The sequence below is a fragment of the Schistocerca nitens genome, chromosome 2 (assembly GCF_023898315.1).
Source record: "Schistocerca nitens isolate TAMUIC-IGC-003100 chromosome 2, iqSchNite1.1, whole genome shotgun sequence".
Classification (NCBI taxonomy): domain Eukaryota; kingdom Metazoa; phylum Arthropoda; class Insecta; order Orthoptera; family Acrididae; genus Schistocerca; species Schistocerca nitens.
The window spans coordinates 1067786649-1067801967 of NC_064615.1; the positions used below are offsets into that span (position 1 = coordinate 1067786649).

General features: G+C 42.8%; 1 protein-coding gene across 1 annotated transcript in view; it reads left to right on the forward strand.

The window, feature by feature from the left end:
* Positions 1-293: 293 nt before the first annotated feature.
* LOC126237452 (NADH-ubiquinone oxidoreductase 75 kDa subunit, mitochondrial) overlaps positions 294-15319 on the forward strand; it is a 113292-nt gene continuing 98266 nt past the window's right edge. Inside the window, exons 1-3 of the mRNA XM_049947585.1 lie at positions 294-416; positions 591-755; positions 4668-4775. Coding sequence (XP_049803542.1) covers positions 603-755; positions 4668-4775 — 261 coding nt within the window. The 5' untranslated portion in view covers positions 294-416; positions 591-602. The remainder of the gene's footprint in view (positions 417-590; positions 756-4667; positions 4776-15319) is intronic.

Here is a 15319-nt window from a genome sequence, read left to right on the forward strand (position 1 = left end):
AACACATTAAATAAATTAATACGGCTGGCTAAATAACTGGGCAGTTAGAGGACAAATAATTAGAAGTAAAAAAAGGCCTGGTGTATAGTGAACACCATATCATTCGGTATTGTCGAATACATGTTCGTTCTGTGAACACGGAGACTGTCCATACAGTTCTAATGATTGTGCAGACTAAGTGGCTGTAGACGGATTCCCAGTATTTTGTTACGCCTTTTCAGTATACAGCTGGAGGGGCGAAAGGAATGTGTCTCACAGGAATCAAATTTATGTTTTCACTTTCAAGTTTGCTGGTCGATACTTGATATTCGCCTTGTAGCACTGTGACCAACACTGCGACGGAATCTGCTGGATTTCTGACCTCTGTTGCAGTATCGGCAACCTATGCTGTGGATGGTGTAGGTTGGGTTGTCGGGGTACGAAACAAAATTGTTAATGGTGTTTGTTATTCGCAATTGCTTGTAGATAACATTATGTGTCATAACATTGCCTCATATTACTTCAATATAAAACACAGCCCTCCTTTGTGTTCTTCTAGAAACATACAAATCTGATCCAGTTTGTGATATGCGTTTGTCTCATTTTTATAGGCCGAACTGAAAATGTTGCGATTGCCGGTTTCACGGGTTCTTGCCCTGCAGAGGCCACAGACGGCCTCTTGTATTAGAGGCACTGCTAATAAAGCTCCAGAAAAATTGGAAGTTTTTATAGATGATAAACGTGTGCTTGTGGATCCAGGAACAACTGTCCTGCAGGTCTGTATGTTCATTTCGTTTTTCTGACTACGTGCAGTACTTGCCTCAGAGCAAGTCTCGTACTTGAAAAGTCTGTTTTTAAGTGATGGGACAGTTAAGTTCAGTGAACACTGCCACTGAATGAATTGCAGTGGAGTTGCTCGTGAAATTGTCACCCTTGGTTTATGTCTGCCTATTTATTTTGTTGCCGTGTACGCCAATCATTCAGAAATTCTGCCCACAAATCCTTTCGAAGTTGTCCATAAACTACTTGACTTGTCATAATACATATTTTACACACTCTTGGAAGTTTGTCATTCCTACCATATCTTAATTTTACTTCTACAAAAAAAAGGAACAAACATATAACATCTTCACCAAATAATGGTTGGTGATAGATGGTTTATAAAATATTTTTTTCTGAATGTTTTTTATTCTGTAAAAGAGGTTCTTAATAGTCACTACATGGACCCTTTCCAGATGTTGACATTAAGCCTAGATTAAAGTAAATGAAAATATAAATAAGACACATATGTCTATATGGGGTCAGCATGTAGCGATACATTACTGTGGGAATATATTGTTACTGTAAACCACTTGATATGTTACATGTTAAAGATGTTAAAGCTATGTATTGTAGGGATGATCCATGGAAAGTGGAAATAATCAGCTGTTTAAAAGAGTGAGCCAATTTCTTTATTTAAACAGACTCCAGTGGCTTCTGAAGTCCTATTGACTGCTGTGGATCAGTCCAGAAAAATAACTCGCTACCAAATGTGAGTAGTCCATCTTGTCATTGTTATGGGACTACCCAGACTGCGAACACTTGTGAACTGTAGGCTGTACATGGAAAATGGGTGTTTACTGGGTCTCGGAAGGGTGAAAATAATGAATCATAATCATACTGAATAACTATGGAGAAAAAATTGGTTGGCAGGTTTGTCAGTCTGTGAAGTGTTCTAGGTTGTGTTCTGTGAGAAAGTCAGTTCAGTTATTTGGTTTCGAGTCTTTTAAGTGAAAGTATTCATTTTTTCCCATGTTAATCTCCTTCCCTTCTTCAGTTGGCTGAATCTGGATGGATGATTATTTATTTCTTTCAAGATTGGTGTCTTATAAGTTTGACATTTGTGTTGTAAATTTTTAGATTTTAGCCAGCAATGTGATACTGCACCGACAGACTGATATCTGCATGATCGAGGTACAGATCTCGAGACATGACCGGTAGTTGATATCACTAACAACATGACAACATTAGGAAAATAAAAAGCAAAAAAGTAACGGAACTTCTGCGGGATTAGGGGCTTTTGGGTGCCAATTTTCTTGTTATTAACACCATGAAAAGTGTTAAAAACTGAAAATATATCAGAACATAATGTCAAAATAGATGCTTTTATCAGGAAAAGAATAATATATATATAAAATTATCGCAACACATTCATTGGCTTAGCCAACTCAGAACCAAACTGTAATCATCAGTGTAACCTAAGTTCCACTGCTACACTACATGTTAGTCTGTTTAAAAAGTATTGTATTGTCACTGGTACAGATCAGTTTGTTACCAGTGCCACCAATAAAGTGCAGAACAAAACAGCAATTATCATACATGCTTGCCACCTCCATCTAGGACTATATAGGTGTAATATACTGCATGAACCAGCCACAATAACTAAATGACGTATTGCTAATAACATGAGCAACATAATAGTTTTAATATGGAAATAAGAATATATTCTCACAGATTCAAAATAAATAGTCTAGAAATGTTTTTGGGACCAAAGTAGTGGTCGTCGGTACGTTATATCTTCCACAAGTCTTTGATTTGGAAACGAAGAATATGGTAATCTAAAAATTACTACTGCACACATCTTGAAACTATGTGCAATGCTTAATGTAAAGTGATATCTTGCAGTTGCAGTGTATTTGTGATAGGAATGCTACTGTGGAAAACACTTTGAAAATGAAGATTGATAATTCTGACTTTTATTCTGCTTGTTCTGTATGATCTAAACCTGCTGTAAACTTCACATAGTATACCATAGATTTTTACAAATGCATTAAGTTTCATTTTTATGAATTCATTCTGTACAGTGGAAACGTACTTAGTCCTGCTGCAACACATTAATTACTCCAGGCTTTGGAGTACTATAGGCACAGTGTAACTAGGCTTTTTTGTGTGAGCAGAGGATCATTGTAAGTTGAATGGCTGTGGCCTATAAGGATTGTTGCCAACTGTAGCTAGGAAAAAATGCAGCGTGTCATGGTAATATATCAGTGCCATAAGCATTGTGAATGCAATGTTGATACCATTATGGAATGGAGGAGGTGGCGGACATTTGCCCCTCTCTCCTGCACATCAGCCCGTCCCATATGCTAGGCAAAGTTCACATGCTTGCACTCCCAACATCCCTACAAAATCTGCCGAGCTATATTGTGCGCATAATACACTCCTTGAAATGGAAAAAAGAACACATTGACACCGGTGTGTCAGACCCACCATACTTGCTCCGGACACTGCGAGAGGGCTGTACAAGAAATGATCACACGCACGGCACAGCGGACACACCAGGAACCGCGGTGTTGGCCGTCGAATGGCGCTAGCTGCGCAGCATTTGTGCACCGCCGCCGTCAGTGTCAGCCAGTTTGCCGTGGCATACGGAGCTCCATCGCAGTCTTTAACACAGGTAGCATGCCGCGACAGCGTGGACGTGAACCGTATGTGCAGTTGACGGACTTTGAGCGAGGGCGTATAGTGGGCATGCGGGAGGCCGGGTGGACGTACCGCCGAATTGCTCAACACGTGGGGCGTGAGGTCTCCACAGTACATCGATGTTGTCGCCAGTGGTCGGCGGAAGGTGCACGTGCCCGTCGACCTGGGACCGGACCGCAGCGACGCACGGATGCACGCCAAGACCGTAGGATCCTACGCAGTGCCGTAGGGGACCGCACCGCCACTTCCCAGCAAATTAGGGACACTGTTGCTCCTGGGGTATCGGCGAGGACCATTCGCAACCATCTCCATGAAGCTGGGCTACGGTCCCGCACACCGTTAGGCCGTCTTCCGCTCACGCCCCAACATCGTGCAGCCCGCCTCCAGTGGTGTCGCGACAGGCGTGAATGGAGGGACGAATGGAGACGTGTCGTCTTCAGCGATGAGAGTCGCTTCTGCCTTGGTGCCAATGATGGTCGTATGCGTGTTTGGCGCCGTGCAGGTGAGCGCCACAATCAGGACTGCATACGACCGAGGCACACAGGGCCAACACCCGGCATCATGGTGTGGGGAGCGATCTCCTACACTGGCCGTACACCACTGGTGATCGTCGAGGGGACACTGAATAGTGCACGGTACATCCAAACCGTCATCGAACCCATCGTTCTACCATTCCTAGACCGGCAAGGGAACTTGCTCTTCCAACAGGACAATGCACGTCCGCATGTATCCCGTGCCACCCAACGTGCTCTAGAAGGTGTAAGTCAACTACCCTGGCCAGCAAGATCTTCGGATCTGTCCCCCATTGAGCATGTTTGGGACTGGATGAAGCGTCGTCTCACGCGGTCTGCACGTCCGGCACGAACGCTGGTCCAACTGAGGCGCCAGGTGGAAATGGCATGGCAAGCCGTTCCACAGGACTACATCCAGCATCTCTACGATCGTCTCCATGGGAGAATAGCAGCCTGCATTGCTGCGAAAGGTGGATATACACTGTACTAGTGCCGACATTGTGCATGCTCTGTTGCCTGTGTCTATGTGCCTGTGGTTCTGTCAGTGTGATCATGTGATGTATCTGACCCCAGGAATGTGTCAATAAAGTTTCCCCTTCCTGGGACAATGAATTCACGGTGTTCTTATTTCAATTTCCAGGAGTGTATATTGATATGTTAATTTGAAAATATCTAATAATGTGCATAATGGCATTATTTTGTTCTTAATAACAGGCAGCAGCTATGGTTGGTGTAGAAATACCAAGGTTTTGCTACCATGAGCGCTTGTCCGTTGCGGGAAACTGCAGAATGTGCTTGGTAGAAGTGGAGAAATCCCCAAAGGTATGGACATGCAGTTTATTCTTCTAATTAATGATGATCTCTTTTTTTTCCTTGTGAATGCTTTATACAGTCTACTTTTTTTAAATACTGCATTATACCACTTTATCAATAATAATAATACAATTATTTATGAGCATCAGTAATGATTTGTAGACCGAGCGAGGTGGCGCAGTGGTTAGCACACTGGACTCGCATTCGGGAGGACGACGGTTCAATCCCGCGTCCGGCCATCCTGATTTATGTTTTCCGTGATTTCCCTAAATTGCACGGCCGACTTCCTTCCCTAATCCGATGAGACCGATGACCTCGCTGTTTGGTCTCTTCCCCCAAAAACCAACCAACCAATGATTTGTAAGTGGTATTGTGCCCATAAGCAAAGTAAGAAATACTGTATGTGAAAGAAACCTTGTATTTGGCACTGTATCAACTCCTTTTTTTCCCCACTGCCTTGTGGAGTTTGTTAATGTGAAAAGTACAACGTTGACTGTGATTGAGATCAGTTTTGAACTATAGGTATCCCTATAATAGATTAAGTAAGTCAGTTTACAGGTGAGAGAAGACAAAAGCGTACTACCTCCAGTAGGAGCATACATGGTAAAGCATTGTGGCGTTTAAGCCAGCTGATGACAGCTTTTCTTTGTGTTTTTTAGGATAAATAGTATATCACATTTGTGGTGAAGGATGGACTCAGTTGAGAAATGTTAATCTAAGTGTATTTATGAAGATAATGTATTTCTCAGCAGCTGTCATGCAGCAGCAGAAATAGTTTGTGTCTACATATACAACTACATACATACTCCACAAGCAATCATATGCTGTATGGCAGAGGGTACTCTGAACCACTACGTGTAATTTTGTTTCCTGTTCCACTCGCAAGCACAGCGAGTGAAAAATGACTATGTGGCTCTGTATGAGCACTAACTTTCCATATTTTTGTGGTACTTACACAAATGTATGTCAGCAGCAGCAGTAGAGTCGTGCTACAGTCAGCTTCAAATGCTGGTGCTCTAAATTTTCTCAACAGTGTTCCTCAAACAGAATGTCGCCTTCCCTCCAGGGATTAACATTTGAGTTCCTGAAGCATGTCTGTAATACTTGGGTGTTATTTGAATCTACAAGTAACAAATATAGTAGCCTGCATCTGAATTGCTTTGATGTCTTCCATCTGACTTGGTGTGAATCCGAAACACTCAAGCTGTACGCAAGAATGGGTTGCACTAGTGTCCTGTATGCAGTCTCCTTTACCAGTGAGTCACACTGTCCTAGAATACTTCCAATAAAGCAAAAGTCAAACATTCGCCTTCCTAACTACAACCGAGTGAGGTGGTGCAGTGGTTAGACACTGGACTCGCATTCGGGAGGATGACGGTGCAATCCCGCGTCCGGCCATCCTGATTTAGGGTTTCCGTGATTTCCCTAAATCGCTCCAGGCAAATGCCAGGATGGTTCTTTTGAAAGGGCACGGCCGACCTCCTTCCCCATCCTTCCCTAATCCTATGAGACCGATGACCTCGCTGTCTGATCTCCTTCCCCAAACAACCCAACCCTCCTAACTACAATTCTTACATGCTCGTTATATTTCATAACACATTGCAATGTTATGCTTTGGTATTTAATTGATGTGGCTGTGTCAAGCAGCACACTACTAATGCTGTATTCAAACATTAAGGATTTGTTTTTTGTACCCATCTGCATTAACATATATTTTTCTATATTTAGAGCTAACTGCCATTCACCACTCTTTGACAAGTTTGTGCTTGGCTACCACGGTCCCCCTCTTTGCAGCATCTCTTCTATTTCTGTGCTGGATGTCTATCCTGCTGTTCTCTATCCCCTTCCTTGTGCAACACATCTTGGATATTTTTGGGACTGTTTTGTAAAGTTGTGGTAGCCCAGTATTGGAACAGTCTCTCGTCTGTTTTTTCCTTCTTTCTTTAGTCTTCATCTCCTCCCCTTCCTCTGCTTCGATATTTGAGGTCTTGTTTTGTTTCTTCTTCCTCCCTGTGCACTCCTGAAGACCAGCCCAAGCTTTTGACATGTAACAGGTGACCGGGTAATGTGTAATTCCCAGCCCCGAGTTGACAGGTAGGGTTTGCATGTTCCCAGTGGCAGCTTGTAAATATACATTCCAGGTGTTCACAAATTTTTAAATTGAGAGAAACATGAACGTGGGAGATTAGTAGAATCTGCTGTATAACAGTTATGCTTATCAGCATATTTATAAAACTTCAACTGCTGTCAATAATAATAATAATATGAATATGCATAATCTGTCTGAAAAACAAGAAAAGTTTTTGTGGAATTTTGTTGTTTTATACATAATTAAGTAAAGTTTATGGTGAGAATGAAATAATGTTTAAGCTTTTACTACTCTCTGTTTTGCATTTTTGTGTATGTGGGACTTTTCGTGCTTTTTTCATTTTGTCAGGCAAATGTAGAAGATCCCTAATACAAATATTAGTTATCAAGTCAACTTCCAGGCTGAAAATTAGACATTCTTACATTGCATTCACACAACAACTTACACTTACTATACACTTCTTTGTTAAATGTTCGCTTGTAGTCACGCTTATTTCATTTCGTCACTTTCTCAGACAATGGATCTGGTTTAGGTGGCCCTATTTCTGTGTGGCTAATTTTTGCTGCTAGTTTTGTTTTCTACAAGCAATTAAAACAAACTCAACAGAGTTCAAGTTGACACTGCACTGGAAAAGCCAGATGGTGCACAGTAAATAACCAACTCCAAACACAAACTGCCGTTTGCAGAAATGATTAATTCAGGTAATACTATCTACCAACAAGATCACATGACGAGAATACAAATGAGGTGCTGATACCCATAAGGGCCAAAAGCACACCGTCTTGGACCACGCATTTAAGTGAAATCAGAGAAATCGGTGAGATAGCTTTTCTTGAAGGTTCATATATATGTACAATGTGGACCTACAGTGGAGATAAACCTGACTCACATAAGATCAACGGATGTCACAAGCCTGAATAAATGCTACATTCTCACAGTTGATGATGATGATGATGATGTGCTTTGTGGTTCTCAGCAGCTCTAATGGATTACTGTATGATAAAACCCAAAACTTGATATGCTGTATCTCATTCAGAATGCCACAAAATAGGTTATTCTATCAGTATAACTATGATGTCCAATCTAATTTTACTATATAGAGTGTGAACTGGTAAATCCGAGGAATGTGCTACTGTCTGGCGGGATTTATGCCAAGTGAACGGGGGAAAAGGCTGCTGCAGTGTGCTACCACCTACTGGCATTGACATAAACTTGTTGTTGAGTGGTAAGAGCTAGCTGTGCGTGTCGTGGACTGTGCACATTGTTTATCAAATATGCATGTATTTGGTCCGTAAGGCAATTACGTCACGCCATTTGCTGCAAACTTGGTGCCTAACTGCACTCTTTTTCTCACATTTGATCGAATAATGCTTGCATCAAAGATAAGGCAGGCTATGAAGTCATAAAGATTCGACAATACATTCCAAGCCTGATGTGTTGCTACCAGTGTCAGTGCTATAACCACACTCGTGTATCTTGTCAAAAAAACGCCAAATGTTACTTGTGGCAGAGATTCTCATGAAGGTGATTGCCCATGTCCTCCTCCCCATTTTATCAATTGTAATGGCGACCATGCTGAATCATTCCATATCTCAATGAGTGGGCCATGAAGCGAATCTTGGTAAAGGAAAAGTACCCTACCCTATCGCTGGCAAGTTTTTGGCTAGTGTAAAACCATGCATTTTCTATCTGGCACCTTTAGTACCATTCTTGCTATGCCTTGCCAGGGCCACACAAGCTTGCGACCTTCAATTCAGTACTGCAGTTATTAAATCACCCAGTATCATGGTAACACTCCCATTTCCTTCTCCTACAAGTGCACAACAAGCCATCAAATCTTTGCCCCCAGCAGCGAAATCACTTGCTAAAAGCCAGTGGGCTGGAAAGGACAAAAGGAACACTCTCACGAAGACTTTTTGGTCCCTCCAGCCAACAAATGTCTGAGTCTTCATCTAACAACAGTAAAGGCTTCAAAAAATCAAACAAAAGCAGACGATGTTCTCCTTCCGTGCTCGAAGGTCCTCTTCAGTAATGTTGCAGTGTGATCCCATCAAATGGTTGACCTACATTTCGTTGGTGTGCATCGCCTAATGTTTCTTTGCCCTAGAATCTGTAGGCCAACCCAGGGTGAATGCTGACACATCCATAGATTTTGTGGACCAAGATCCTCCAGCCTCTGCACCCTGTAGCAGTGATTCTTCGAAGGCTGACACTCAGCATCCACTGAGGAGACTGCCCTTCGTTTGTTCCCTCGTCCCCATTCCCCGATATGACACTTCTCCAATGGAAAATTAGTAGCATTAGATCCAAAAAGGAGGAATTGCAGCTGATCTTGGAATTGCAGCATCCAGTTGTTTTCTGCCTTCAAGAAAAGAAATTGCATCCTCGTAACTGCTTTGACCTCGTTTCCCTCCAGTCCGCTTTGCTCTTCTGCCCAAGAACGGCACTCCATCTCATGGGGGGAGTCATGCTGCTCATTCGGGATGACATCTGTAGCCAAACCATCTCATTGAAAACCCAGCTGCAAGCTGTATTTTCCTTCCTCGTTTCACCCTTTGTCATTTGCTGTCTTCAGGACAGATTTACTCCAGCTTATCGGTCAGCTCCCTCACCCCCATTTTTCTCCTCGGCAACTTTAATACCAGCTGTCCCCTTTGGAGCCCTTTGAGAACCTGTCCGAGAGGTTCCCTCTTGGCTGACCTGAATCAACTCAACCTCATCTGTCTTAACACTAGAACATCCATGTTCCTTTCAAACTCCATGCACACCTGTTCCCATTTGAACTTCTCATTCTGCATTGCCCAGCTTGCCAGTTGTCTTGAGTGGTCTATTCTCTCTGACATGAACGTGGGCGACCATTTCCCCTGTGCTATTTGTTTGCTGACACCTACTCCACCTGCATGTAAACCTAATTGGCAGCTTTCTAAAGCAAATTGAGGCTTTCCTCCTCCCTGGTAACTTTCGATGAGCAACAGTTCCCCAGTTGTGATGACCAGGTAGAGTACCTTAGAAACATTATCCTTACCAACACAGAATGTTCCGTACCTCACACCTCATCTTTACTGTGCTTTGTCACAGTCCCCTAGTGGACTGAAGCCTACTGCAATGTGATTAATGTGCAGAGATGTGGTCTCTGCACTTTTAACCACCATCGTAGGATGGTGAACATTTTTCATTATAAACAATTGCATGCACAGTGTCTTCCCATTCTTTGGGATAGCAAAAAAGCTAGCTGGATTTCCTTTACTAGTTGGTTTAATAGTCCTACTCCCCCTTCCATTGTTTGGGGCTCTCTGGGACTGAGGTTAATTTCCCAATTTCCAGCCTGATTGTAGCAGATGATGTCATTGTGGACCCTATTGCTGTCTCCATCACCTTGGGCCGGTTTTTTTGTGGAGATTTTGAGCTCCATCTATTATCACCCTGCCCTTCTCCCTCAGAAATGTGTGGAGGAGGTGCAGGTGATGTTCTTCTCCTCTCAGAATCGTAAATGCTACAATGCCGCCTTAACTGTGAGGGAGCTTGACCATGCTCTCACCTTATCGTGATCTTCCGACCCCTGGCCAGATGATGTTCATGTTCAGATGTTCCAGCACCTTTCTCTTGCAGGCAAGTATTTTCTCCTTCATATATACAATTGTATTTAGTCAGATGGTACGTTTCCCAGATGCTGGTGTGAAGCCTCTGTTGTACCCATACCAAAACCCAGTAAGGACAAACAGCTTACTTCTCACTGCTGCCCTGTTTCTCTCACCAGATGTTTTTGCAAGGTGATGGAACATACGATTTATGGCAGACTAATATGGTGGCTCGAGTCTTGCAATCTACTAACCACTGCATAATGTGGATTTCGTGTGCCATTCTGCAGTTGACCAGGTCTTCACTTTGTCAACCCATGTAATGAACAGTTTTCTGCAGAAATACCAGACTGTGGCCATGGTTTTTGATTTGAAGAAAGCCCGTGACACCTGATGGGGGACTGGTATCCTCTGTACTCTATACACGTGGGACTTCTGAGACCAGCTGCCCCATTTCTTTCAGGGATTTTTAAGAGAATACATAAGGTTTTGGCCTTGTTGGATATCTTTATCCATGAGAATGGGGTGCCTCAAGACTCCATCCTCAGCGTCATCTCTCTGCTATAGCCACTATCCTGCTATGGACTATCTCCTGCCAGAAATCTCCAGCTCCCTTTTGATCAATGACTTTGCAATCTGTTGAAGTTCTCCGTGGAATTGTATCCTCGAGTGGCATCTTCAGCTACATCTGAATTGTCTTTGCCTTTGGAGAACCAACAGTGGCTTTTGCTTTTCCACTGACAAAATCGCTTGTATGAATTTCTGGCAGCGCAATGGGTTTCTTCCACCATATTTACATCTTGGGCCTGGTGCTCTTCCATTCACTGAAACTATGGGGTGCCTGGGGCTCATGCTTGATAGGAGACTTTCTTGGTCCTCCCATGTGTCTCACCCGGCTGCATGCTGTACCCGGTACCTAAGTGTCCTACGTGGTATCTCCTGTGGAGCAGATTGGACCGCTCTCCTCCATTTATATTGATCCCGTGTCTGTTCGAAACTATACCATGGGTGTTTTGTTTAGTCCTCTGCACATCCGTCCATGTTATACTGTCTTAGCACAATCTGCCATCATGGAAGATGTTTGGCCACTGGCGATTTTACACTAGCCTGTTTACGAGTCTGTACAGAAGCTGCTGAATTACCGTTGTCATACTGGCATTATGTCCTCCTCAGTAGACGGGCATGCCGTTTGTCTGTCATGCCTGATGCTCCCTTTTTCAATGACTCCGTTGACTGTCATTATGGGGTGCATCCTTTTTCTCTGTTACCTCCCGGAGTTCGCTTTCATCTACTGCTCTGGCAGCTTAACTTCATGCTAGCTGCCATGTTCCTGTTGCGGGTGAACCCTTCATCGCCTTGGCTTTGTGCAGCTGCCCATGTTCATCTTGACCTTCACTCATTTCTCAAGGACACTAATCAGGTTCAGACTAAGCCGTAGGTTTCTTGATCATCAGTGACACCAAGGTGCTATTGCTAAGACTGCCCATAGTATCGGATGTGCCTTCGTCTCGGCTTCCTGATCTCTGCTCAGTATTCACAGCAGAGCTCTTCACCCTCTATCAGGCCACCCAGTGCGCCTGGTGACACAGGCTTTTTAATTGTCACATGCTCTGATTCTCTCAGTGGGCTTTAGAGCCTCTGTTTACTGTACACAGTCCATCACGTAGTGCAATGGGTCCAAGAAAGCTCCCACTTGCTTGCTGTTGAGGGAGACACTGTGATGTTCACGTGTGTTCCTGGTCACGTTGGTCCTTTGGGAAGTGAGGCTTCCTTTTGAAGATCCCCATGTTGCTGTATGCTCGCAGATGATGTCACTTTGGCATCACCACTGGTCTTCACTTCATGGGGGGAAAAAGCTCCGGGGAATTAAACCTCTCCCAACTGCTTGGCCAACCTCCTCTCGACCCTCTTGTCACAAGAAGATCATTTTAGCTATGTAATGTATTGGGACTGTCATTTTAGTCATCGCCATTTGTTATACGATGATCCCAACCACTTTGTGTTCATTGTCACCAACCTTTAACAGTTCACCATTTCCTGACCCAGTGCTCTTTTTTAAACACTTATCTTCCAGTGTATGTTTGCCTCCTGAGTTATAGTCATCTTAGTGAATGGCACATGGGCTGTCAACCGTGTTTTACTTTTTATCCATCATTGCAATATGGCAGACATTTAATATTTGGTTCGGGACCTCTGCTGCTGTTTCTGTGGCATATTTTGTGCACCTTTCTCCAAGGGGAAGTGCTTGTTTTTAGCTCTTTCCTTCCGTCAATAAGAAGACGAGAATTTTAAGGACGGCACGCTGATGATATACTACACATTAGACGACAGAAGGAAGCAGAAAGAAAGTATTACCGGAAGAAGTAGGTTTGAAAATATGGAAAAAATACTTCCGAAATATGTGTGAAGGACAGAATGGAACAAATAAATTGAATGAAATGGAGGGAGATAAGAGAAATAACACGATTGTGGAGGAAATAGAAAGAGAAGATTTGCAGATGTTGGATGTAGAGGTAGCTGTGTTAGAAATGAAAGATGACAAAGCTCCTGGAGCAGATGACATCACAGTGGCAATGTTCAAATTCATAGAACATGTTGGAAGTCAGTGGCTGCATAGAATAATGAGGATAGTATGGACATATGGAGAGATTCCTGATGATTGGACAAACCTAAATACAGGGCTATTACAAATGATTGAAGCAATTTCATAAATTCACTGTAGCTCCATTCATTGACATATGGTCACGACACACTACAGATACATAGAAAAGCTCATAAAGTTTTGTTCGGCTGAAGCCGCTTTTCAGGTTTCTGCCGCCAGAGCGCTCGAGAGCGCAGTGAGACAAAATGGTGACAGGAGCCGAGAAAGCATATGTCGTGCTTGAAATGCACTCACATCAGTCAGTCATAACAGTGCAACGACACTTCAGGACGAAGTAAAACAAAGACCCACCAACTGCTAACTCCATTTGGCGATGGTATGCGCAGTTTAAAGCTTCTGGATGCCTCTGCAATCTCACGGTTTAAAGTTTACGGCCCCTTTTTCTTCTGCGAAAAAAACGTTACAGGACATGTGTATCTGGACATGCTGGAAAATTAGCTCATGCCACAACTGGAGACCGACAGCGCCGACTTCATCTTTCAACAGGATGGTGCTCCACCGTACTTCCATCATGATGTTCGGCCTTTCTTAAACAGGAGATTGGAAAACCGATGGATCGGTCGTGGTGGAGATCATGATCAGCAATTCATGTCATGGCCTCCACGCTCTCCCGACTTAACCCCATGCGATTTCTTTCTGTGGGGTTATGTGAAAGATTCAGTGTTCAAACCTCCTCTACCAAGAAACGTGCCAGAACTGGGAGCTCGCATCAACGATGCTTTCGAACTCATTGATGGGGACATGCTGCGCCGAGTGTGGGAGGAACTTTATTATCGGCTTGATGTCTGCCGAATCACTAAAGGGGCACATATCGAACATTTGTGAATGCCTAAAAAATCTTTTTCAGTTTTTGTATCTGTGTGCAAAGCATTGTGAAAATATCTCAAATAATAAAGTTATCGTAGAGCTGTGAAATCGCTTCAATCATTTGTAATAACCCTGTACTTCACTTATTTTTCAGAAGGGTAACAAGGCAGTCTTTGAGAACTACAGAGGAACTGCATTATTGTGCCATTCATGAAGATTTATGAAAAGATAATCTTACAGAAAACTAGAAACAAGACGGACCCTTAATTATGAAAACAACAATAAGGATTTTGACCTGGAAGATCAACTATAGATGTCATATTTGTAGCTAGGCAGGTAGTAGAAAAGAAATGGGTATTTTGATAAGACATTGTAGTTGTGTTCATAGAGATAGAAATGGCTTAAGACATTGTTACAAGGGAAGAGATATGATAAGGTCTGAATAGATGAGTATGAAACTGAATGCAACTCAGAATCAGAAACATTTTTAACAAATACCTGAATTGTGTAATGATAGATGGCAAATCAGAATGATGTAGAGAAGATAGATAGGTTTGACAAGGAAGTATGCTCTTGCCAGTGCTTTTCAATATAGTTGTGGACATCGTAAGGAAAAATGCTTTAATTAAAATGTCACTGCCAGTTCGCAATAATAATGATGCAGCCGGCCACTGTAGCCGAGCAGTTCTAGGTGCTTCAGTCTGGAACCGGGCTGCTGCTACGGTCGCAGGTTCGAATCCTGCCTCGGGCATGGATGTGTGTGATGTCCTTAGGTTAGTTAGGTTTAAGTAGTTGTAAGTTCTAGGGGATTGATGACCTCAGAAGTTAAGTCCCATAGTGCTCAGAGCCATTTGAACCATTAATAGAGATGCATATTCAGGTGATTGGTACAAGAAATTAAAACATTAAAGAATTACAGTTGCTTGAGAACAGATGGTGTACTACAATAAAGAGCCATAAATCAATGAGAGTTATGTACTCACATATTTTCTAAACAGTCATGGTGTGGTGAAGTGATTGCTTAGGGCCAAGTCTCGTTATTCATTGTCAATATAGAAATAGATAGCGTGCTAAAAGCGGTAGTCCATTGAACAAATTGGGACCGTGGAGCACCTGTAACTCACAGGAATTCAGATGAATCTACTTAAATTTCTATCTACTGTAAAATTATGCAGACTAATTGAAAACAACATATTAGCACCTCATAACTTCAGAGATAGATATAATAGAGACTGCCTGTCTTACCATGACATAGATAGCATAGAAGAGTATATGGCACCTGCATAAACTGTACTGATGAGTTGGTATTAAGAGCCACATTTGCGACATTGTGTTAGTCCGATTCTTGGACCGAACTGTAGCTATCTATAACAAGAAATGTGGGGGTTGGCTTTATTGTGTGTTATATGGTTGCTAG